The sequence below is a fragment of the Uloborus diversus genome, chromosome 3, assembly GCF_026930045.1.
Source record: "Uloborus diversus isolate 005 chromosome 3, Udiv.v.3.1, whole genome shotgun sequence".
In the NCBI taxonomy this organism is placed as follows: Eukaryota; Metazoa; Arthropoda; class Arachnida; order Araneae; family Uloboridae; genus Uloborus; species Uloborus diversus.
Window position 1 is genome coordinate 71,372,098 of NC_072733.1, and position 27,041 is coordinate 71,399,138.

The following is a 27,041-nucleotide window of genomic DNA, read 5'->3' on the forward strand; positions in this document are numbered from 1 at the left end:
TGAATTTCAATATGTGTTCAGATTTCAATTTTTACATACGAAGCTTGTTAATTGCTGTGCCTCTCCGTTGGCTCTGAGCATAAATTTCTTAGAGGGTAAATCATGCACATAAATTTCAGGAAGACTTTTACAAGACATACTTGTTTCCTAAATATATGTTAATGATAAACTTTCCTTAATTAATTTTACAGGAAAAGAGAAACTTGAATTTCAGTGAATTCAATATTTCTTATGCACTAATACATAAATTTTTTCCTCTGTGACTGTCCCTTAAATAGAGCCCCTTAGAGGCAAATACATGGAGGTCAATATTCAAAGGGACTGGGACCTGAAAGAATGTCCTTTAAACAGAGGTGTCCCTTATTCGGAGGTGTCCCTTAAGGGAGGTTCTACACAAGTAAAACCTTTTACAGAAACTTGGTGCTTCAGTAAAATCTGTAGCGGCGATTTGTTATTTGAATTAGACTGTTTTTAACCGACTTTAAAAGGAGGTTATGATTTCGTATTGCGGCTTTTTATGTATGTTTTCGGATTATTCCAACATTACTGGGCCGATTTTAAAAATTCTTTTTTTGTTTGGAAGAGTATGCTTTCCAGATGGTCCCATGTAAATTTTGTCTGGATCTGATGAGGGGTCTCGGAGAAATCTAAGAAACTTTAAATTTCACACGTTGTATCTACGTAGACCAGCTTTCGTCAGCTCCGTGATACGTCACAGGAGGTCACGTGGTTTTGCCGTGAACAGAGCATTTTTTCAACGAAGGATCTTGACTTGAACAAGATTTGATCCTCACGCATCGGGATGTTTGATTTTCACGGCGACCGCCTGACTGTTAATTTTAATTCTAGGCTTACTAATGGATTTATTACTCATATAGTAAATCAGTAAATTAAATGTATTTTGCTACGAAAATAGTTGAATTAATTAATTTAATATAAACTTCTTTTTGCTAATTAATAACTTTATTTAGTCATTAAAGTTTTTTTTTTTTAATATTTCAGTTTTGAAATATATTTAGTGTTCAACTCAAGGAGAATTGAAGACAAATCGAAAGACGATTCAAATTATATTCCTTAATAAATATATCGTAACTGGTATCCGAATTCTGAAGTTTGATAAGTATTTTAGATTTAATATTTCATGATGGCGTCAGTTTAATTTACAGTTATGGCTATACTAATTAACCGATTTCGTTGGAGTTTTTTATGTACTATGCTCCCCGATTACTAGAAGACGCCTGGACCGATTACGAAAATTCTTTTTGTGTTTGAAACGGTATACTTCTCCCGGTCGTCTAATGGTCTTCAAGTCCGGGTATAAGGGATCCTGGAGAAATTGAGGGAACTTTTCAAATTTCATACTCGCGCTTTGTTGTTTGTAAATTCATTTTGCATCACCATATTTGTTCTTTCGAAAAAAGTTATGGGCAAAAAACAATAAACTTCATTTAATTTCAATATCAAACGATTAAATATAAAATCCATTGCTAAAGAAAATACCATAAAACAAAGGTACTTTCTTTACTCTGTGTTAAAGAAAGTACCATAAAACATTAATATTAATTAGGGGTGCCCCCTTAAGTGGGGGGTGGCGATATTTAGAGGGGTACTTTTCCTTTTTAGGGAGGCTCTTGCTTTAGGGAAGTTCCCCCCAAATATTTCCCCTGTATTAATCATTTGTAGTCATATCGCAAATTGTGAATAAAGACTCCTTTGAAACAAACAGGAAATTCATTTATATCATTGCCCTAGTAGTATTTTGATCTTCATATATACAACATCACAGTAGATACTCTGTTTCTAGTGTGGTGTTGATCTATAATGGGGCCAAGTAATAAGAAGTGTGACTTTTTTACGAGTTACGTGACACGCAATATTGTGAGATATAAAATAATTAGAAAAACCATTGACATTTAAATAGTTCTAATTAAATTAGCGCACAAATAAATCCTGGAGAGGAACAAAGATCAGTTTTTAGTGCCAATCGTATAAAATGTTATGCGTATTAAGATTTTTTCTTTAATTAACTTCAAAAAAGACGTTCTCAATTCGTCGAATCTTTTTATATATGTTTCCGTAAACTCAAACGCGCATAGACCAATTTAGAAAATTCTGACTTTCTCACTCGAGATGTACGTAAGGAGTGCACCACATACTCTACCCTACGTACTTATTTTATATTTACACCACTAAAAAGCAAAAAATAAATTATTTTCAAATAAAAAAACAACCAACTTCAAAAAACAAAGAGGAACTAAAAAGTATAAAATAACCGGTCGTACTTATACACGCTTTCCTACCCAAACGTATAATCAAATTTATTTTACAATTCCACTAAAACTGAACATTCAATTGTAAAATAAACACTGATTTTAATTACTATACCATGAATTATTTTAATACCTAACTAATTATAAGCGATCTCTTAATTTTGAATAACCTTTTGAAGTCGGGGCCTCCTAACGTAACTGAGTAGATTTAGATTTAAAGGCTAATTTCGCGTTTAGTTAAATTTGTATTCAACTCAGGTGGGTTGTCAGTTACGTTAGGTAGTTTTTTATAGGAGGCCCTGACTTCAAAAGGTTATTCAAAATTAAGAGATCGCATATAATTAGTTAGGTATTAAAATAATTCATGGTTTAGTAATTAAAATCAGTGTTTATTTTACAATTGAATGTTCAGTTTTAGTGGAATTGTAAAATAAATTTGATTATACGTTTGGGTAGGAGAGCATATATAAGTATGACCGGTTAGTTTATACTTTTTAGTTCCTCTTTGTTTTTTGAAGTCGGTTCTTTTTTTATTTGAAAATAATTTTTAGTGATGGAGACTTTTTTTTATTTTTGTAAAGGTGGCATAATTTTCTTCGACTATGTCACTGAGTCGCGCTATTTCTTCCACCGGATATGGATATATAACTGCTAAAAGGGCATTTATAGACGAGGTTCAGATATGCTGAACATAAAACATTTTGAGACAATATGGGTTGTGAAAGCAAATAAGAGAAGATCTTAATCAGGCAGTCAAAAATTCAGAAGATATGGGTTGAACCCAGTTTAAAGATAGAATAAAAGAGTAAATAAAGGATGGAAATGTTTGCAAAAAAAGAAAAAAAAAATCTAATATTATTGACAAAATATCAAATGAGTAGAGTAATGTTAATCCAGTTCTGCATAAAAATTTGTGTTTTAAATATGACCACTTATAATGTTAATCTCTTTTTGCACATTCAAGCGCTCTATGAATACAAAAAGTTTTGTACATTGTTTTGCTAAATTTAAATTCAAAATAGTACTATGTAACGAAAACTATTTCAAATAACTCAAAACTTAGTTAGTCAAAAATGGGACAACTAAATCTTTACTATACAGTAAAAATGTATTGGTCTTACATCTACTTGCTCTTAGGTGCCGCTTGTTGGGACTACTGTGAAGTTGTTCCAGCTATTGCTCAATATCTAGTCATTGCTGGATCAATTTTCTTTTGCATACTCATCCTGTTGTTGCTTTTGACATTTTGTATATGTACTTCATCGGGAGAACCAAAAGTCAATGGTTCTATGAAAATTACTTTGTGCATTTCTGTTACCATCATGTATATACTAGTCGTTGCAGGTAAGTGAATTTTGTCTATATTTAAAAAAAATAGATATTATTCAGAGGCAATTTTACTCTGGAAATTTGCAATTGTTATAATGATGGGTACTTAAGTACGCTTTGAAAATGAAAGTTTTAAACGTTGAATAGTTCCTACACTGTTTAAAAAATTCAGAAACGTTTCCTTTTAGAACGAAAGGCTTTTTTGCATAGTCAGAAAACTCGCGTCTACAGCAGGTTTCCGTTCTTGTAATTTTAAAATCATATTTTTTTGCTAATTTATCGTTATGAGATTGAAGCTGAAGCTATATAAAGGTTTTTCACTTATTTTTAAGTACGAAGTGCGACTTTTTGACGCATGCTCGCGGAAGAAATATAAGCTGAAATTAAAACCAAATAGTAACTGTTGAACGGACGCCATATAAGTTCGTTGCGTCACATAACTTGTGCAGGTAATTTACTCTTGTTTTGGATATTTTTCTTCTTTTTCCCAAATGGGTAATTTTTATAGGCAGAATTTTATTCTGTCATAAGAATGACCTTTTTGGAGTTCAAAGCCTGCAAAAGGACACCATCTACGAATAAGTAAGTCGTTTTGCAACTCTTTTATTTTAAAGTGATTAAGATCAGATGAATCTCGTTGAGAAAATATTTTTCTCTGTATCATTTATTCGTTATGAACTGTTACGATTTGAAAATATTTCACATTATATAGATCACATATTTTAAGTACAAGTGTGTCCAGTTTTATTCTCTTAAGTTTCTGAATTGAAGAACATAATAAATCCAAAATAAGTGTTATTGTGTATTTTGTTTTTATGTGCTAATCGCGGCTTACCCTTAGCATTTTTTTTAAATTTTGGTTTATCATTTATGTATTAAAAATTATGAAATGAATGCTATAATAAGAAAATTTGTCAATTTGATAGTTCATCTTTAAGGTTGAGTGTTTTCATTCTCCTGTAAACAGTGTAATTAGATTGTATAAAGAAAGTAAAAACATCTTCATGTATCATGCTTCAGTATTTTCTAAAAGCTGATACATCTCTTTCATCTCTTTAAATATTTGCATTGGCGAAACGTTTTAAATTAGTTTAATTTGCATGAACTTCTGTAACAAATATATATATATATATATATATATATATATATATATATATATATATAAAATTGTCTTAATTTTTTCGTCTTACGATCCTCAAATTTCACCAAAAGCAAAAGAAACTGGAGGTCTTTATCAAAGAAATAATTTTTTGCACAATATTAAAATATCCGATTTACGATTTATTTTTTGCTTACTTTTTGACATGAAATATTATTTATCTCTTCAGAGCTTCATTAGTACGACTTATTTTAGTTGCAGTGTACCTTTTTTAATACTTGTTTATATAAATTAAACAAAAATATTAGTCATGTCCCATGCATCAATTACACATTTTTATTACAAGGAACCTGATTTTCAGTTAAGTGAAATTATACCCTTAAATTAAACTTAAGGTTGATAATTTTTTAACTTTTATTTCACGTAATTAACTCTCTAGGTTCGAAGGATTTAACAATCTAGGATTAAATGGTTTTCAAGATATGTTTGTAGCTACAAAATAGTGCTGATATGTAAGTTTTCTTCGTATTTTCCTTGTAACGCTTGTATTCAAATTTAATTTCAATTAATTGAAAATTGGCATGTGTTATACTGTTAATTAGAATTTCAATACCTACTGATTCCTCGAATTATATGAAGACTTATTGAATAAAACTTAACTGGTAATGTTAACTATATTAACTTCAATTGGTTCTTTCAGTATTAACCATGATATCCGGTTTGACATTTGCAACTTAAAATCGAACAGGATGGTGAAAGGTGCAAAATGCAAAACAAGAAAAAGAAAAAAAAAAAAAAAAAAAAAAAAACGAAAAACAAATTATTTTTTAATTGTAAGTGTAATAGCATGTTGCTGTTACACGTGGAACAACCAATTAAAATTATCACAGTACACAAATTATAATCAAGATGTAAAATAAAATCCCAGAAAAAGGATTCCGAAACATTCAAAAATGTTTTCGTAAATTACAAAAAGAATTTTGTAATATACTTGGTAACGTTTTTGTAAATTTCATGAACCGTAGCTGCACAATATATTCAGAAACGTTTTTGAAAATTACAGAAAGAGAATTTCCAAATACTCGGAAACATTTCTGGAAATTACAGTAAGTGGATTCTGAAATACTCAGAAAAGTTTCTGAAAATTAAGGTAAAAGAATTTCGAAATATTCAGAAACGTTTCTCAAAATTACAGAACGAGGATTCCGAAATACTCAGAAATGTTTTTGAAAATTTCAAGAACTGCAGCTGCCCGATATACTCAGTAACGTTTCCGTATTTTTTTTTTTTTTTACAGTGTAACGTTTTATAAACCAGCCTCGGTCAAATTGTAGGTTGAATCCATTCGTAAAACCTCTTGGTAGAGGGATATTTAGTTAAAACTTTATGGCAACACCTTAGACACTAATCAGCTGAGTTTAACGACTCTGGCACAACTGTTTTCGTTTGCTGGCGTTGATCAGTACAGAACATATCTTGGTAGCTGTAAGTGATGTCGAAATAGAAGGTGCAGGATGAGAATTTTTTATTTTTTATCTACCCTGAAATGTATTTGAATTGCACGAAGTTCATATAGTGAAATTGCAACATTGCAACACCTTATCAAGAAATCACAAAAAGCATTACCCCATCCCCTCGCAAAATAAGGATTTTTTAAAACCCTAGCAAGAAAATCATTGTTTGAAAAAAAAAAGTGGATCCACATAAAATATTTTTCACATACCGTTTTGGTTCGCCTTTGGGGCATCCCCCCCCCCCGGCGATTGCGACATTTGTGACAGGGTAATTTGCCACTGTATCCCCTCATTATTGTATCAAAAATAAAAAGAGAATGCTTGCAGTAAAACACTTCGATATAAAATAGGGAGACTCTAGACAGGGCCGCGCCAAGCCTGATCGGCGCCGCCGTGCAAGTGTCTTTTGAGCGCCTTCATGCAGTGGCGTTCAAGCAAATTGTAGTTAACTCCTGGGGTTAGGTTTTGTAGACAAATGTAATACGCTACATGCATTAGATATAATAACGAATTCCATTTTACTTTTTGGTATTTTGGTTAGGGTTTATTTTCCCTTCATTTGAAGCATTTTGATCGGTAGAGCTCGGCGCCTTTTGACTCTGGCGCCGTCGTGCCTTGCACGACCTTGAACATAGAGACGGCGCGGCCTGACTCTAGATAGAAATTCATAGCTCATAAAACTGCAGTACGAGTAATATTTTCCAGAAATGCTCTTTACTAATTAGAAAGGCAAAAATCCACAGTATACATTTTTTTTAAAACAAGCTTGTTTGTTGTGTTCCTTTTTCAATTTCAGTTTACTTATTAGTATTTATTTTCCATAGGTTCAACTGTTTTATTTGTACACTCATCAGAGGAGGACAATAAGTGCCTGCGGAATTTGACAAAGACTGATGATTTCAATAGCACTGCGCCGAGGACTGCTGATTTTTGCAGCACGACCCTTTTAGTATTCACACATAGCGTTCTTATGTTGCTTCATTTTCTTCTTTTCTTTTCAATACTTGTTACATTTTACACCGGAAACAGGTGACTGAAACCTATATTTTGTATGGTGTTTTTCGCATTGAAAGATCTTAGCATTCGTGAAAAAGAAGAAAGCTCATCTTCAGGATCAATGTGAACATTTTTTTAACAAAATGTCAAGACACTCTAAAAGTCACTGAAAACTACAATTTACAAGGGACAGTTTCCTAAAACCTAAATTTGTGAATCGCTGACTGACCTGTGTAACTTTCTCTCAAGAAAGCTCATCTTAAGCTTCAATGTGAACCTTTTTGTAATAAAATATCAACCTACTAAAAATGACAAACTACAAGAAATATTTTTCAAAAGAATATCTTCGTGAATCATTGAACTTTTTAATTAACTGAAATTCTATCTGTCCTTCGTTTTGTCATCCTAAATTGAATAATAGGCAGGAAAGAAATTACGCTTTCAGCAGTGAATTCCAAGATTTTATCTATCCTTATTAACTTTTCATTTTAAACTCAGACGCCCTCTTGTACGCGTAAATTACATAGGCTGACCAAATAATTATACTGAAGCAAAATGTTCTGTATTTTTTTATTGTTGTTACATAGTTTTATACTTGAACACATTTTAAAGTTGTTTTAAAATATGAATTAAACATATTAAACATAAAGTACCTTCGGATCGATTCTATAAATATGTAAAAAATAATTATTTAATATTTAGTAAACTCCGCCTTTTGCTGCTATCACGGGATGTGGCGGGGCATGCTTTCAATGCTTGATATGGTATGGCTACTTGAGTTACCTAGTATTGCATATAAAATCATTTGTTTTTTCCAAAAATCACACTCTTAAGAAGAAACTTGTTATTTGAAATTTTAACGGACACTGGCATTGACGTCTATCACATTCAAAACATTAAAAAAAAGAAAAAAAGTGAAGTGTTGCCACACTTTAAACTTTAACCTTTAAAATAACCATAAACATAACCATGACCTGAACTTTAAACTTTCAAAAAAAACTGTAAAATGTGTCCAAATAGTAAAATTACGAAATAAAAATAAAAAACAATAAAAATACAGAAAGTTTCTTTCAGTATAATAATTTGACCACCCTCTGTAAAACAATATGAAATCAAGAAAACAGCTTTCTCTCTCTAACGTTTTTATTAATTTCATTTACTGCTTAAAGAGTAAGCTTGAAACAAGTTCTACAGAACAACAAATATTCTTAATTAAATCATGCAAAAGATCTTACTTGAGAAATGGAAACATAATGTCATGCGCTCAACCATATAAAGTTCATGACTTTACCATAATTAGTTTCAATATAATGAATAATTGAATATTACTTTCACTTCATTGGTTCATGCTCGATGGTGATAATTTGAATCTGAAATTAGTTAACCCAAACAAACCAAATTATTGTTCCACTAGACTCCGATTTCAATATGTATCTTGCGGTAGATAGCATTTCGGTTAGTTATATAGCTCAGTATTATGAATAGAAGTTTTATCACAAAATTCATCTGAATTAAAAATAGTAATTACCAGACATAAGAACCTTCTTGAAAATCATGAAAAGTGAACGTTCATCTAAAGCATCAATGTCAACGTTCTGAACCTAAATAATGAACAGACGAAGAACGTTCAAAAGTAAAGTAAGAATCTTCCTGTTTTTGCCACAAGGAACTATGATTACAAACATGCGTAACAATAACAGAACGAATTTGAATTAAATTATGTGATTTTGTAATTTGTTATGCTATTTCTATGATTTTGTATGTAACAAATGCTCCTTGTAAAAAAGCATGAGGAAATTTACTTTCGGAACGTTCCTAGAACATTTCGCGTCATAATGTATGTTTTTTTCCCTCCAAATTTCACATCTTGCAAAAGGAATCCTGGAATTTCAGAAACAAGTAAAATTTTCAAGCAACAAATCCAAAGAAATTAATTTTCACTCTCTCCAATGCAGCATTTTTCTACTTAGATCTAGTTCTATTGAAGTTATCAAAGCTATATTTTCTGTTAAATGATGATAAAAATTCTATTTATTTATTTATTATCTTTCCGAACTAACATAATATATTTTTTAAATATTTCTGTTGGCTTAATTTTTAAATAGCTTAAAGTTGTAGGCATTGAGTTGAAATTCATTAGCAGTTTCTGTACTACTGCCTGTACATTATAACATCTGAGTCACTTGGTACATGATTCTATTCAGGTTTAGTACTCGTAAATTTAAATGCTAATGCTTTATATTAAGTATATATTTAGTTATTCTAGAAACTTATGCTAGTAGTTTCAAAATCCTTCATGCATGTGGTTTTCAGAACTTGATTTACCAAGATTGTGAAAATGTCGGCCAATTTGCATGAAATGTGACGAAAAATCAGTTTGAAGCATGGAGGTGTATACCTCGATGCATTTTAAAATCTGACTTTGTTCTTCCTATATTACAACGTTAGGTTCGTTTTTTTATGCATGTATATTCACTTAGTGCACGGAGTGGCTATTAAGAAGTTACAAATTTACGAATTACTCGTACTGAGCGTTAGGGGGTATCAAAAAAATATTTGTTTTGAAAATACGAAATTTAAAGTTGATTAAAAGTGGCCCCTACAGACCCACATATTCCAGAATTTTTTTTATTCAAATCAAAAAATATTTCGGTATGCCGCAGGCGATCTAAAACTTATAATTTTCTACAAAAAATTCCTTTTTCGATATACATATATATATATTTTTTTAATTATGGAAATTATAAAAAAGAATAAGTTTACTAGCTTTTTAACAATGAAGTCGAACATTATTAAAAAAAAACTTTTGCTCTTATGCAGTATTTAGGTCTAAAGAATAGTACTCTAAAATAAGGATTTTTTTAAGTTTAAGTTACATTTTTCATTATGAACAAATTACATTGAGATGAATAAAAAGTGCTTCTGGTACTATTCCCGCTGGATCTTATAAAAAATGACCTCCTGAATATAAATATGACCAGCGTTCTCTCCATCACACACCACTTTTTGGAAAAAGCGTCTTCCTATTTTTTTCAGTTATCGACAACTTCATTGCCATTATTTTGATTTGGAGGAGAACAGAGCATTAAATTAACCATTAAAATTTGGAAAAAGTAGAGGACTTTTTTTAGAAGAACAAGATCAATACACTTTATACACGATAACCAAATCATATGATGACGAATAATGTAGTTGCTTCCTTACTCTTTTCAGCTGATTTCTGCCAGGAATATATTTTAACTTTTCCATTTCTACTTGACTCGCTTTTTTAATTCTAGCAATTTTCTTTCTTGTATTTCTTTTCTTGAAAAGCTTGCTTGACTAAACTTTTAGAAATGTAGTAGCAGGAAGACAGCACCTTCCTTAGTTTCGTGGTTGATTTCTTGTGGGGCCATTCGAAAGTGAGAAAGAGCTAAGCAAGTAAGGAGCTGCAGAGTAATGCAAGGATACCAATGGCTGTGAAGAACAGTTGAGGAATTAGTTGACTGTGGAGGAAGGGTTGCTGACGTGGTTGAGGGTTGAGTGTGGAAGAAAGATTGAAAAAATTGTCTACCGACAATGGACCATCCTTTTTGTTTTTTCTATAATATTAATTGTACAGAAAATATGCAAAATCATAATGTGTAAAAATGTTGCTGTTAATAGGTTCAATGACAGTCGTCCTTTCACTGTAATCTCAGTAATTACACTAAGGTAAGCTTTGCCAAATATTCTAGCTACCCCTCGGATTGTAACTACAGCTCCTAGACTGCAATTAATCCTTGAAACCTTGACAATGGAAAAACATTTAACGGATTGGGATATAAAGCATAAGAGAAAATTACTGCCGGTAACTGAAATTCAATTTCAAAACCAATTTTTTTGGAATACATGAGCTATTCAAAAACGACGATCGAGTAATCCTCCCGTCATCTTACATGCACAGCGCATAGCCATTTGTCATCATACCCCACTCCACTACAGAGGCGTAGGAACTTTGTAGAAGTAGGGGGAGCTGGGACATAGTATAAGAAGTGTCTGGAATCTAAAGGGCAGAAGCAGAGGCTCAACCAGAAAATAATTTTTTTGGGGGGTGGGGGTGGGGGGGATGCTTTTTAACGTTTTTCCCCATAAAAAGTTGGTTTCGAAGCTTCCATCTCTTATTGAATATTGTATATATACAATTGTTTATGGAGAGAATGAGGTGATTAAACTTCTGGTTTTGAAAAGGAGTCGGTTAGTACTCGAGGATGAGCACGTAGAAATAGAGGTGTTTGGGGTCTCTCCCGGAAAATTTTCAAAATTCTTGTTCTAAAATCGAACTTATTGGTGATCTTTGATAATATTAAGGGGAGAAAAGGTTCGAATACCCTCCCTGAAAAATTTTCGAAATTAATATCTTAAAACGCGATTATATACCATATTTGTTGCCTTTAGTGAAAATATGACTCGAAGGATTGTTCTCGATCGATTTTTCGAACGATTTACATCTCCGTCCCAATATTTCGAATTGGAAGTCCTAAAAACGTAATTGTAGACAACCTTCAATGATGGCAGGGGAAAAGGCTGTACTAGGGCTCTACTCTGGAAATTTTTCAAAATTGAAGTCCTAATAGAGAGCGTTTTTCAATGATGTAATCAGAAAAGGTTCAGAGGTTTCTTCTTTTTAATTTTTTCAAAATTGTAGTTGCTGAAAAACGCGACTGTGGATCATATTTGTTGGCGTTAGGGGTCCAGCAATTTTTTTGAAATTGAAGTCCCAAAAACGGAATATTACATAATCTCCCATGTTGTTGGAGGGCAAGGCATTCAAAGGACTCTCTTCCGGAAATTTTCAGGGAATTGAGCCTTGAAAACAAAATTTGAGACACTCTGTAATAATTTTGGAGGAAAGGGGAGGCTTCTACAGCGTAGCATTTAGAAGACTTTCTCATTTTCTGAGAACTAGAAAAAGGGGAATAGATGAAACAGGAGGGCGGAAAAACAGAACGTTGGATATGTGTTAAAATGAATTGTTCACTACATGTTATATTGTTCAGATAAATTTTTAGTTTAAAGTCTTTGAGTCTTTGATAGAAACTATAAAATATTGTTGGCTTTTTTTTTTTTTGCAATAATAGATGAAAGGTAACAATTTTGGCATAAAAATATATCTGTAAGTGATGAAAAAATCGTAATTTTTAGAAAGCAAAAAAAAAAAAAAAAAAAAAAAAAAAGAAGAAGAAGAATAATTTGAATTTTGACATCTGAAATTCAAATTATGTTTTTCGCAATCACGAGTGTGTGTGTGTGTGTGTGTGTGTGTATGTAGGCGTGTGTGTTTGTGTCTGTGTGCAGGTATGAGTGTGTGGGTAGTTGTGTGTATGAGTGTTTGTGGTAGGGGGGATGTGTATGTGTGTGAAGGAATATGTGTTTGTGTCTGTGTGCAGGCATGAGTGTGTGGGTAGTTGTGTGTAGGTGTGTGTGTATAAGTCCGTATGTATGCGTGTGTGTGTGTTTGTGTATGTGTGTAGGTGTATGTATGTGTGTGTATGTGTTTGTTTCTACGTGCGTGTATGTATGCGTGTAAGCGTAGGACATTAACGCTACCTGGAGATGGTTTTCGCTAGAGGAGCAGCGTCGTGAGGCCGGTCGACGGTGGTGCTGCAGAGGGTGCTGGCGGGAAAATAAAATGATAGCACATCAAAACAGTCGAATGAAAGCAATAAGCAATCGTGATTGCTCAAAAAACAAGAATAACTGTAACTTCGTAAAGTATGATCTGAGGGGTCAGATAACTTAAAATGAGATACAGTGGCTCCCAAAAGTGTTCGTACACCTTGAAATTTTGTAGTAAAACCAAAATAACGCAAAACTGAATTCGAATATGAAGTCCTTTTTCTTCACACCATTCCTATGCCATTCTGAATAAAACTCAGTAGTTTTTTTTCAAAATATTGCCAGATTTTATTTTTGAAATTTGTCAAAAGACGAAGGGTCAGAGAAAAAAATACGCCACAAAAGTCATCGCACAATGAAATAGTTTCGAATAAATTCATGATTAAAATTATCATAAGTTGTTTTTTTTTTATTATTTTTGCATTGTGATGACACACTGTCAAGTCATTTGGCTTTAATTTTTTGTTTATTTATGTCCTAATATTCTGCTTATCATTTTAAAATGACAGCTATGCGCATAAACCAAAAACACAATTCAAAATTTGATGTTTTTTCTCTCTCAGTAGCCGTTAATTGGTTTGAAATGTCTCTAAATTAGTTAATTTATAACATTCTATAGTGAAGTGCTTGATAAAATGCTTTAAAGACAAGAATCGGATCGAAAACAAGGTAAGAAAATGTCAAATGCAAAGTTAACAAAGCGTGATCGGAGATTTACAGTTAAAAAAATGATGAAAAATACACCTTTGAGTGATGGAAAATTTTCTGCAGAATTGAATGAAACATTTTCGTTTAATTTTCCCCTAAAATTCCTCAAGTTCTCTGATTACCTGGATTAAATGGGACCTCTTCCTGCAGAAATTTTCTTGTTCGTATGAAAAACAGAAAGCTTACGTTTTCCGCCGTAAAATCAATGATAAATAAGCTCAAAACATTTTGGAACAACGTCTTACTTAAAAATAAAAATAAATTCAACATTTTGGATTAAATTGTTGCATAATTGTAAATAGAAAAAAAAAAAGAGAAATTAAATCTAAAGAACTTAGTTGGGATCAGTTAATCAGGACGGTGAAGATGTTCTTGTGTGAGGGTGCAGGACTTGGAAGTTTGAAATTTTTCGATGAATCATGCTGTTCAGTGAAATATTTTTAAAAACAATTTTAAATTATTAGTCCAAAATTTGGCAATCGGAAACAACTTCGTTTTTTTTTTTTTAAATCAAGATAACGATAAGAAGCACACGTTTGCGTTTGGTGCCTCAAATATTGTCATTAAGCGTAGAAATATCTCCTCAATCGCCAGATTTAAACTTAATAGAACATATTTGGAGATATCTGTTGGATATATTACGAAAATACACTATTGAAACGGAAAACGAATTAGAAACAGTAAGACTCGAAGTGCGGCTGAACACTTACTCAGAAATTGTTCAAAAAAAAAGAAAGAAAGAAAGAAAAAACAATGAAATCTATTCCCAGACGTTTAAAAGCTGTTGCTGATCCTGCATGATATTCTACTAAATAATAACTTAGTAAAAAGTTAGATTATTTACTAGTTTTTTGACATTTTTTCAAAGTGTACGAAGACTTTTGTGAGATCAAGTTTCTGGCACTTTTTGATTATTGATTTCTTAAAAATCAAGTTTTATTATGTTACTAGCAAAAATACCCGGCGTTGCCTGGTTTAGCAATAATTATGAGAAACAATCGTTACTTGCATTTGTTTTCTGTTTTAAGTGAAAGAACTTAAAACACACCTTTTTGACGTGATTTAAAATCTAGCTTCTTCCTTACTCATAAAACTAAAGTAGCAGTAAGTAAAAAGAGCAAAATAGTATTCATTTAGAAACGAAAACACGAAATTTAAGCGTATACAAATTTGAAGAATTTCCGAAACATGAAATTAAACTTCACATGTTTAAAAAGATTTATCAGTTAATTCTTATTATTTTTTCTTTTTTTACATGGAGTCTTACCTTCTCTGTATGTCTATTGAAGAACGAACTGTTTAAAAAAATGTAGCCGCGCGCCCGTGATCCCCTTAAACTTGCTTTAGTTATTTTGGAAAATTTCAATTATTGTGGGTTCTTGGTGCGATTTAAAATGTTACCGAATTTGCGGGAATCGTTTTGGGATACCTTGGATAATGCTCCCCCTCCTTACTTTGTAAAACGGTATGTTACTAATTTTTGTTACAGAGATATTGTCGCCATATGCTAAGATACTTTTTGTCACCATAAAATGGCGCTAAACAATTTCATCCGAAATGTTTCCAAAATAAGTAGTAAAATTTGGTGATGGTTTGAATTTGTGCACAAAGTCACATTAATGGAAGTTTTTGTGCTGTTTATGGATTTGCCTAATTTAGTTGCTGGATTATTTTACAGTAAAAAAAGTTTTAAAAGATTCTTTGATTGACGATATTTTGTTTACATGGTGAAAGCTGACAAACATTATTACGTAGTCTTTGGCTTCAAAAACCGCGACAGTTGAAAAAAATGCCAAATGCATCCGCTACTGAAATCTTTCTACATAAATTTTGGCGAGGTTTCTGCTGTTAGATTGGATAATGATTAAGTGTCCAATCAGCACAAACAAATATAAAAAAACCAGTAATTACAATTGAAGTTCCGTTTAAATGGAAAATAATCAGCCAAATCTAGTTATTATTAGCCAATCTTGGGGAAAAAACGTTACTTTAAGATTTGACTTGAGAAAAGCCTCAAACAGTCAGACGAAACACAAAAATATTCAACAATTCTAGCTTTGAACTGGGAGTTGAGATGATACACTAAAAAATGAATTGTATTGAGGAAAGCCTTCGAACATGGAACAAAAATAGCCCATAACTCGTTTTTCATACTTAGAACTTTCTAACAAATGCCATCTTCAGCAGAAAAATAAGCGCTTTCGATGGACACATAATTTTAATATGTGCACGTATTTTTTAATCGTCATATTGGGGCATTTATGCGAAAATTTGGACAAATTAGAATAAAAAAGGAACTATCAATCGGATTTTTATCGAACTGGTCTACAAACCTCCCCAGTACCAAAAAGAACAAACGGTGAAAGTTTCAGCCAAATCTGCCGGGTAGTTTCTGAGATCTTAGGGAACAAATTTACCAAAGTCCATTTTTATATATATAGATTAACAATTTTCATGTAGTTTTGCTAAAAAATAAATCATAGATCTTATAATTAAATATCCGTTCCAAAATATTAATTTTAACGAATCGGTAATGGCGTATCTCATCGAAAATCATAAGTGTACGAATACTTTTGGGAGTCACTGTAAGTTTTTGGAAAGTTGAAATTATTTGAACAAGTTCAACATTATTTGAACAAGTACAAACAACCTTAGTAACCTTTTTTCAGTCATGTCTGGAGCACCTTCCACGTTATTCATATTTAAATGCCAAACTGGCTCATTATTATCTCTTTTTGTGATCATTGGACTAATGGCGAATCCAGGGGGGTGGGCTATAAGGCTGCAGCCACCCCCATACCAGAAATAAATTCTTTCACCCTCTGTCTATGCATCTTAATGTTAAAAATATATATATATAATTTCCTACATCTATTCTATCTTTATCAATTAATTTGTTTTCGCTCTTCTTAAGGTTGATATACAAATTTGCGATAGTAACAGGAGTGTTAGTTTTCCGAAATTTCCCTTCAAATTTCTGAACTTTTTTCCTACCTGTTCCAAACATTTATACATTTACTCACTGAAAGAAGGAAAGAAGAAAAAAGTGTAGATGTAGTAGCTACTTGTTTTCTTTCTTTCTCTCTCTTTAATTTTCGTGTTTAATATCAATTCTTAAAATTTTGTCTTCTTTCTCGCTGTTTTTCACTATTTGTTTGACATCTTTAAACTTTTCTTTCTTCTATTTCATTTACATCACCTTGTCAGCGTAATTGTTTTGCATCCATAACAAGAATTGAAAATTTTGCCTTCAAATTGCATAACAAATATGTCTAAACGAATGAAAAAACTTTGAATATACATTTAAAATTTAGAATTTTAACACTGAATACCAAATTTTAGATAATTTCAAATGTAACTCAGAAAGATTCATTAGTCATTAACACCCCTAGATAGCAGATAATGATACAGAACACTTTCGTTTACATCGATAAATTTTGGCAATGACAAGGAGACCTCAGCAAGAATTTTAACTACCTCAGCCGCCCCCAGAACAAAATTCTGGATTCGCCACCACATTGGACAAAAAAACCGCATGCAAAAACTAATAAGAATATGAACTGAACTGCAATGCCGCTCTCGAAAGCCGAAACACGAGCTGAAGGTGGGAAGCAAATCCATATTGGTACTGGTACTGATTTTCGCAATCCGCGGGGTAGAGCCCACTTTTCCGCATTTCTGGAATCAAGAGATGTTTTAACAGTAAAAAAAGGGTGAAGGTGAATTCAAGTGCACTGACCACTCCGTCTACCCCCTGCTTTTGTTGCTTATTGGGTGGAAATTCCGAAATTCCTAGAAAAGGCAGATCACATTTTTTAAATCAGGTTTGAGGAAATCAATGTACGGCAATAAGCTGCAGTGCTAGAATTTTCCGGTGGAGCTGAGCCGGTTTGAAATATTCCAGAGGGAGCTCAAGCTCCCCCAGCTCCCCCGGTTCCGACGCCTATGCTCCACTATTTTCATTTTGAGTTTGTTAATCATAATTTATCGTTAACAAAATACACCATACATGGTTCTTTACATTACGACAAATGTTTTGTGAATAAAAAATAGGAGAACTAAAAAGCGCACCGTGTTAAGTAATTCTTTATGTCGAAAAACTACAAACACGTGCAAGAAAAACTCATCTTTGTGACTGCTGCTTGGAAAAATAATCTGTCCCGTAGAGATGAGTTTTGGCTCATTTTTTTAAAGCATGATCCTGAAAACTTGTAAACGGAGTCCATGCGAGCCCGCACGATACCAAAATGCAAGCCCGCCCGAGCCCGAGTGAAATTATTTCATCAAAAACCAAGCCCATTATAGTCCGACATGATTTAATAAAATGTTAGTCTTAGCTTAAACTAACTGAGATACTTGCTAGTTAACTAAAGAGTGTTTCTGATTTTTTGTAGAACATTTTTCGAAGTTTGTTAAAAATAAAAGGGAAATCCTCTTATACAAGAACGCAATTAAAGGAAAGGAAATATTAAAAAAAGAAATGCTTTTGCACTGAAAAGTCAAAATGAAAAAGAATGGTGTTAAAAGAACACAAAAGTAGCTCCATGTACTATTTTTTTCGGATCTAAAAAAAATTTAAGTTTATTAATAATCATAATAAAATTCTTGTCAAAAGGGGGGTGGGGAGGGAGCAGCTGACCCTTTGACCCTCCCTTCAATCCACTCTTGGCTCAAATCTTTACGCATTGAAAAAGGGGTTCTCGGTAAACCTGAAGCACGTGTGCATTTTGTGTCTCTTTAACGCTCGTTTTTAATTTAAAGTATCTTGCATACTTTACCATCAAAGATGGGAGAAGAGGGAGAGCGGTTTCTGTAAACATGGCGTATCTCATGAAAATAATTTAAATAAGTTTAACTAAAAACGAACTAAATTAATAGGCTCGTTTTAAGGTTATCTTCTCCACATCAGCCACTGTTTGGATGTAACAGTGTACAGTGTACAGTCGACTCGCGCTACAACGTGATTCGATTTACGCGAAATGGCTATAACGCGATTTTTTCACCAGTAAATAATTTTAGCCCTAACGGGAATTCCTTGCCCGCAACACGAAAATTTTCAGAAGGGAATCGCGATGTGAAAGTATCGGCTTTGTTATTGGCTACAAAAATATTTTTTCCCGTGAATGGACCTTCATCCCTTTAGCATCACTGGCAGCGAAAGTTCCCACACCGTAAGTCTGAACATAGCTTTGTTTGTGTACTCAAATAACTTCTCTGCATTTACCGTATTATTTTCATTCTAAATGAGAAAGTTGATGAAATATAATTACACCTAAGATCACTGTTTCACCTAAAGTTTGTCAAATTAGAAAGAAAAAGAGAAAATTTCTGACTATCAAAAGAAAAACTATAGGTTCTCGATATGCTTGAACAACAAAAAAATGCATCTAAGGTACAACGACAATGTTAAGTGTTCGAGTGATTCTTCGATATATACTATTAAAAGTCAAAATGTGGAAATCCGTAAAAGTTAGCCGAGTAGTGTCTAATGAAAAATGCAAAAATTATGGAAATGAAAGCTCCTCTTTGAGAACTAAAGAAACCAAGAAGAGGGGTGTTGCCATAGATGGAAAAGTAATAAAAGAACTAGCGAAGCAACTATATTTAAAAATACATTAGAATAACGATTTGATACGCAGCATAAATCATCAACATCTTCATTTATTAAAGTTACAAATATCATCACTGGATCTACTGCACAGTATTATTATAGAACATCATTTTATTATTACTGGATACTGTACGTACCATACTGGTTTGTTTTATGTCTCTATTTCCCGTTGATTACTGATTTTGTGCATCCTAACAGCATTTTATGTTGATTAAGACAGCTTTTAAAAAAATAGAATAAAAAATCAGTTCTTTGTGTAAGAAATGGTAATGTATAATTAAGGAATGGTTTAAAACAGTTTGAGGTGGTGTTAACAAGTGTTTAAAATAATTAGGTAATATTTATAAAAAAAAATTACACATTCCCTTTTCCACAACGCGAAATTTCGAATTACGCGAGGGGTCTTGGAACGTATCCCTCGCGTAAGTCGGAATTCAACTGTGTAGTATAAGCCAGAAAATGAATAAATCATGAGAAAAAAAGTACATTAAGTCTATTATGAAGTCACGAATTTTTGATTCTAGTAGATATGCTCTCGAAGCTTAAAAATATAATCACAGTATTTCCTTAGATAAAGCTTGTGATGATCGAAGATTTTAGAAGAAAAATAAACAAGCTGTGCCAAGATTTCATTCACAAGCTAGCTGAAAGCGGTTTAATGCGTTCTTATCATTAATGAAGATAAAAATAAAAAAATAAAAAGTCTAAAAACAAGCACTGTTTTATCGCTTTGCTTTCCCAATGATTACTTTTACTTCCTACATTTTCGTTCAACTATCTGTAATAAATATTTCTCTATCGCCCTCTTAACAGACATACTGTAAAACTAATACTATAAAAGGGGAAATAAATCTAAGTCTCTTAAAAATGTTTGGTCTCCTTTTAGAAACGAAATGTCTCTTTTTTGGAACTCACATGCACCAACTCTTCCTTTTAGAAGTTGCATTTGCCATCGTCTCCTTTCAGGGACACAAATTTGTACAAATACTCGAATCCATAGCGTTAAAGAGGTGATATCTCTGTATCACCCTGTTAGGAGTGACTGAAGTTACTGCCAGCCATCTTGGATAATGCAAGCCGTTCATTGTAATGCATTGTGGTTTCTAGTCAATATTGTTGATAACTAAACTCTGCTATTTTTTTAAAAATTATATTTCCCTTCAAAGAGATAAAGTATAAATATTACAGGAAAAACTACTCACAAGTATTACAGAAAAACTAATATTTTCAATTTAACGTTTAATACATTTAGCATTCTGAGTTTATTTGATAATTTGATCTGCATGTAAAATTTAATAAAACTAATTTCAAACTAGAATTTCCTTAACTTTTAAGCCTTATAGTGCTGGATAAATCATTATAAGTTTCAATAAAAGTATAAAATTAGTAAATAATAAATTTTCCGAAGATTTATAAAAAATATTTAGTTGTTAATTTTAGAATGAATATGATGAAAGAGAAAAGAACTTCTGCTATCTAAATTCAATATACATCACTGATTTGTAATATAAAAGTGAATATTTTAGTTTTCATTTTACTATCATAGAAAATTATTTGAACACATTTACTCAAAGATTAGATCAAATTGATGAGAACATTTTTACAAAACAACGTGAATCTACTTCTCTGACCAGTTTTGAAATGTGTTAAAAACGTTGAATAGTTTTATCAGATCATTATCCTGAAATTGAAATGCTTATTTTCACCGAAATCGATTTCATTACTTTCTTAAACTATGAAGTTGAAGAAACAAAACTACAATACTAAATAGTCTAGTGTAAATTATGCATTAATATTCATTGCATCATGTATCAATGTTTTGGTGTAGTAGAGAATTCAAAGGCATGGGACGACAAGAGGAATCGAACAACTTCATATGTGCCGAAATAAAATGTGAAAACTTATTTCTGTCCAGTATATGTAGCTCATTAGAATCAAGTAAGAGTCTAAAGTTTTTACATCTCTAGGATGAGCGAGAAATAATTTTTCACATGTTATTTCGGTACAAATGCAGCTGCCCGGTTCCTCCTTACTCTCCCCGAATTATATATTGTCGAATTTATATGTTTATGAAACGCTGAGAAATTTAACCAAATAATGCAAAAAACAAAAACAAAAAAAAAAAAATCCTCTAGTTATTTTAGAAATAATTTTTCAATAATGAAAACGCGTTATTGTGTGTATCGTATACTGGGCTGCAGAGAGTCAAGCCGGGACCCTTGTCAATTATGTCGCCGTCCCCCCCCCCCATCAAAAAAAGAAAAAAAGAAAAGGGGGAAAGAAGAAAAAAGGGGAGGGAGAAGAAAAGAAAAGGGAAAAAAGAAGAAAAAAAAAGTGGGGAAAAAAGAAAAAAATCAAAACTGCTTACTAGAAAACAGTTGACTCTATTTTAAGTGCCGCAACAGTAAATATCAAAAGAGTAAATTTTTACTTAATCTTTACGTTTTCTCTTATTCAAAGTCCCCCCCCCGTTTCTTTTTTCCTTTCTTTCTTTCTTTTTTTCTTTCCTTCTTTTCTTTCTTTCTTTTTTTTTTTTTTGGCGTCAGTGTCGCCGCCTCCCCCCCCCCAGGGCCCGGTCCCCTAGTTTCCGATTAGACTGACATGACCTCACGTCGGGCTTAATCGTATAACGCTCCAATTTTAATAACACGAAACACTCAGCTGTCAAATTTTTCTTTTTTCAGGGTTGCCTAATCTTTACTAATAATAAAGCTGAAAGTCTGTCAGGATCTCTGTCTGTGCGGATCTCTGTGACGCGCATAGCGCCTCGCAGTTCGGCCGATTTTCATGAAATTTGGCACAAAGTTAGTTTGTAGCATGGGGGTGTGCACCTCGAAGCGATTTTTCGAAAATTCGATGTGGTTCTTTTTCTATTCCAATTTTAAGAACAAAATTCTCATTAGATGGACGAGAAAAAAACGAAATTATCATAACGTGAAACCGTAACCAAGCCAATTGGCGAGAAAATTCACCATACATTATATGTAAATATACAGGCGAACCAAAATACCTTTCAATTTTCTATTACGGGCAAAGCCGTGCGGGTACCACTAGTATACTACATAAATGGCGGTAAATTCAAATTTAATTTTGGGACACACTTTATAAGTACGTAAACTGTTGAACGACAGCAGCCATGAGGCAGAAGATGTTCATGAACTGCGTACGCTCAATATTTAAGGTTTAGATTTTTTATTGTTCAAAAAATAACTAATCATGAAGAACTTAAATGAATAAGTTTCGTTGAAATATTTTATAAAATAGTGAAAAAGGAGCTTTTCCTCAAAGTAAAATATTACTATCAGACTATCAGCAGATATCAGTATGTACTTTCTCTCTCTCCCGTCCTTGTCTTTCCTTTGGGTGAATGTGTTGTTGTGCTGTGAATAGTTGCCTACCCTATAAACGGGTCCTTATGGCATGTGTGTACTGTGGAAGTTGGACTTCACACCAAATTACGGTACAGTTGGAAAAGTGAAGCAGCGCACCTTACATTGCCAGTCTAGATGGCACACAACAACAACAACATTGGTTCCTTATATAGGGTCTGTATAAAAAATAATGAGACTGAGCTGAGTTCTAAGAATTTATTGCAGATATTAATACTCACCCCTAAAATTCTTCAAAATAAGACTCTTGGCCAAGCACACACTTGTCCCAGCAAGCCTTCAAAGCTTTGAAGGCTGTTTTGTAGCCTGCTTCCAGAATGTCCTTTAAAAGTCTTGTACTCGCACTTTCACGGCATCCAGAGTTCCATGGTGATGCCCTTTTAGTGATGTCTTCATCTTCGGGAGTAGAAAGAAATCTGCTGGGGCTAAATAGTCGTTGTTGGCGGGCCGGGGAAGCGTAGAGATACTATGAATGACCAGGAAGTCTTGGAGGATGAAGCAGGTGTTTCCAGCATTTCTCAAGTTTTCACGGATGATGCTGTGAACTGGCATTTTATCAAGTCCAACTTCATCTGCAATCATTCTCACACTTAACTGGCGGTTCGAATTTAGCACAACACGCACACGATCCACATTTGCGTCCGTTCTGCTGGTTGACAGAAACTCAGTTTGAGATTCATCCTCGACATTCTCCCGGTCATCTTTGAAACACTTGTGCCACCGAAACACTTGCGCCTTTGACAGACAATTATCTCCGAACACTTGCTTACACATCTGTCAAGTCTCTCAGGCCGATTTACCAAAATCAACGCAAAACTTAATCGCGTAACGCTGTTTAAATGTTCTCTCCATTTTGGAGCTGGAACCGACGTTAGCAACACAGGTTCACTATAACGACGATGCTGCTCGAACAAAGACTCCCAGGCGACTGCGGACCGGAGTAAGTCTAACCTAACCAATTTGTGCGCCCTTAGGAGGTATAGTCGCATCAGGAAAAAATGAATCTTATTACTTATTATACCCTGTATATTTTTTTCCTGTATACATGTGAAAACGTTCGAAGGTTACAGCATTTAATATTTATTTAAACCACCAATTTTGAAAAACAATCCTAGAATTTCCAAGAAATGCTAATCCTCAAATACTATATTACTTCTTCGCTTGTTAATTTGACTTATTTGATCGGAGTAACTCATTACTATTTTGTAATCAAGATCTTTCAAAGAGAGACAGAACGGCAATGCATCCTTCGAAACCTTCAAAGTAAAAAAAAAAAAAATTGATTCATTTTTAAGCCTTTTTTCTGCAGTTGAGTTAAGCAACTTCAACTGCTAGTTTACATAATTTACGTTCATGGGAAAGGGGAAAGAAGTAGTACTTGTGGAGTTATTCTCTGGTGGAAACCAAAAGTAAAAGTTGATATCTTCCATCAAGTATTTCTTTTAACAAAATTGAAGCACATTTTCTTCAAAGGAAGATTTTGAAAATTTTTCCTTGTTCAAAACCCCCCTTCTTTGGACTCTTAGTATTTAAGCACCCCCCTCCCCTTATCATCAAAACCCGGCGCCACTGACCGTCAGAATGTTCAGTTTTCAAAGACGAGAATCTGAAAAAGGAAATAGAGGACCGGAGGGTCCCGGGTTCGATCCTAGCCGGTCGAATATCCACCGTCTTCATTAAGGGTGACTGGGGACGTTAAATAGGCTCGAGGTCACAATGTCCTCCAAGGAAAACGATGCCTCTATGGATGCTGGAACAGGGATTGTTCGGCTCTGATCTGGATCAAAAAAAAAAAAATAAAATCAGAGCTGTCTGTCATCCAACTGATTAAACAACAAACAATGGTAGGTACGGGGCACCCTGGAGTGAAAAGTAAAATCTCTTCTCAGCGGATATGAATGTAACGAAATATCCGTTCCTTCGAAGTATAATTATTCAGTCCCGCTTTAATTAATTTTACTTTGCTTCCATTAGAGTGAAATTGCCGTTACAAGGAGCAACATTTGCGGTCCCTAAATGTTCATTTTAACGTTCTAAATTATCTGTAGTGATTTCAAGTGGGGGGGGGGGGGGGATAGTGTTGACTTTCGGAGGAAAAAGTACTGTCCACTTTTTAAAATTTATTCATCAGAATAACTTGCGGATAAGTGTCAAAGGATCTACGTCTATTTCACTGTTTGCCTATAGTAATTATTTCAAGGGAAGGCAATATGAACGCTTAAAGGTTAATTTAATTAAAGATATTATGGCCAATGACTAATTGCCGTTCTAATTCTCCTGGCAACTCTCGGGAAACTGAAAAAAGAATATAGATTTAAATATCATATGCAAAAAAAAAATTGCTGATATTTCTACTGGGAAGAAATTCTGTCCTCTTAAATGAAAGTACAAACGTGTTTAACTGAGAGTCTTCATTTAAAATATTGTAAGAATAATTTATAATATTTTGATTGAAGAGTGGAGACATCCATACAATATATTATTTGTATAATAGTATACGCGTGTCTGTAAACTATTGTATATTACTCTCTTTCAATACTTTCAACGTGTACTTTAGAGTTTCAGAACAAAGTTCATGCAGTTATATAAAACGTGTAATTTTAAATATGTATCAAGAAGAAATTTATAGGACTTGAAAGTGCTTGTTTTTTTCATCTTTGTTGTGAACGTTTGCATTAAACCTCTCTAACCACTTAACTGTTTCGCGAGAATATTTTTTAGGTGTCATATAAAAGGTTCTTTTCCTGATTTTCCTGAATGACGCTCAGGCAACAGTTCTTTTCACGCCATCCCGTTGACATACCCGTGTGTATCCATTTTTTTTTTGTTCACTGTGGTTTCAGTTGATGGCAATAGTTTTCCAGAGAAGTATTGATCGGAAACTTATCGTGAAAGCAGTTACACGGTTTGATAAACAAAGTTGAGTTGAGCAAAAAGGCTGTAATTAAAAATTAACATAAATTAATAAATACAATACTTGAAATATTTTGACTTCAGATTTGAGGTGCAATGGACTCGCGCTACAACGCAATTCGACTTACGCGAAATGGCTATAATGCAAGTTTTTCACGAGTAACGAATTTTAGAGCTAACGCTAATTCCTCGCTTGCAATACGAAAACTTTCGGTAATCACGAAACGGTAAGTATCGGTTTCGTTATTAGCTACTAAATACAGTAGATTTGCGAAACAATCAGATTTAACTAACAATGCTAATTTTCTGTTGAACAATACCTTTTACCTTTTCTGGAAGGGCAAGAAATCAGTCTGTAAAAGATCGTATAACAATTAAACTTACCCGCTACCTTGTTTTGCTAAACTTCTTTTCCATTACTATAACGCATGCCATTTTAACGCGAGCTAAAAACCCATTTTATTTTTACTTCATCGATTTTTACCGATCAGTTTGCTTTCAAAATCAATGGCTATTTTCTCCATCAGTCTTCGTAAGTGATCTCGTGTTACCTGATTATGCTGTCTAGATCTAATCCAGTCGATCTAAATCTAGTTGTGTAAAGCAAGAGAAAAGGATTTAGAAACGAGATAGTATTTCTTGAAGTGCGTTTTTGTGGGAATTCAACTGTTGAAGGTTTTTTTTAGATTAAAAGCAAAGTTTTTGGGACTTATTATTTTAGTGACCTACAAATTTCGAACTAGTTTGTTTGGAAAGTAGGATAAATTTTTGGTGTCGAACGGACACATTCTTCATATATGAATAGCACAAAAAGGATGATGTGTGATATGATTGCGATTGGGAAAGTATCTGTAGTTTAAGCGGTAAGTCAAAGCTTGAATTAATATTAAAATGGCATTATTCTATGTGGGGGGGGGGGCGAGTAAGCTTTGATCAAAAATTTATTCCCATATAGCGCTCCTATAATGAATAAAGAAGAAAAAAAGGCAGTAAAGAAAAAATAACGATATGAAGAGAGAGACTCTCTTTTTATAAAAGCTACGTTAATACAGTCGCCTCAGAGCAACAGTAAGATATCTAATCTCAGAAATAACACTAAGATATCTTGTGGTTGCTCTGAGGTGAGGATATTTTGATTTATCGTTCTTCAAAAAGATGTCAAGTTAGGAAAAATTATCCTTTGTTGGAAATGCGCTTTAAATGACTTTCTCAGTACGGTAACTTTTGGCAATGACAAATAGGCGAAATTCATCACATAATCAACCAAAACTGTTGAATTTTATTTTGAAGCCCAGCAAATCAGTGGTCTGCAGCGAAAAAATTTTACAAATAAAAAATTAGCGACTGTTTAAATTTAAATTTCATGGGAAAACGCAATTACTGTCTACTTGACTTATGTAGTACCTACTTCAAAACTCATGAAGATGTTTTTAAATCTTTTTCCAAGTGACCATTAATGAAGAAGGGAAAAAAAAGTCATTTAAAATAATATTCTTTAAAAGTTTAGCTATATTGATATAGTTTCATTGTTGAGTTTCATTGACTTTTTGTACTTGGGGCTGTATTTACGCAAAA

The 27,041-nt window shown here is 33.1% G+C and overlaps 1 protein-coding gene across 2 annotated transcripts in view; it reads left to right on the top strand.

The window, feature by feature from the left end:
* The window catches only part of LOC129218704 (uncharacterized), a 34,000-nt gene extending 26,498 nt beyond the window's left edge, over positions 1 to 7,502 (top strand). For both annotated transcript variants that reach the window (XM_054853025.1, XM_054853026.1), the window contains exons 4-5: positions 3,408 to 3,614; positions 7,037 to 7,502. In XM_054853025.1, the coding sequence (XP_054709000.1) occupies positions 3,408 to 3,614; positions 7,037 to 7,245 (416 nt within the window). In that variant the 3' untranslated portion in view covers positions 7,246 to 7,502. The remainder of the gene's footprint in view (positions 1 to 3,407; positions 3,615 to 7,036) is intronic.
* The last annotated feature ends 19,539 nt before the right edge of the window (positions 7,503 to 27,041 follow it).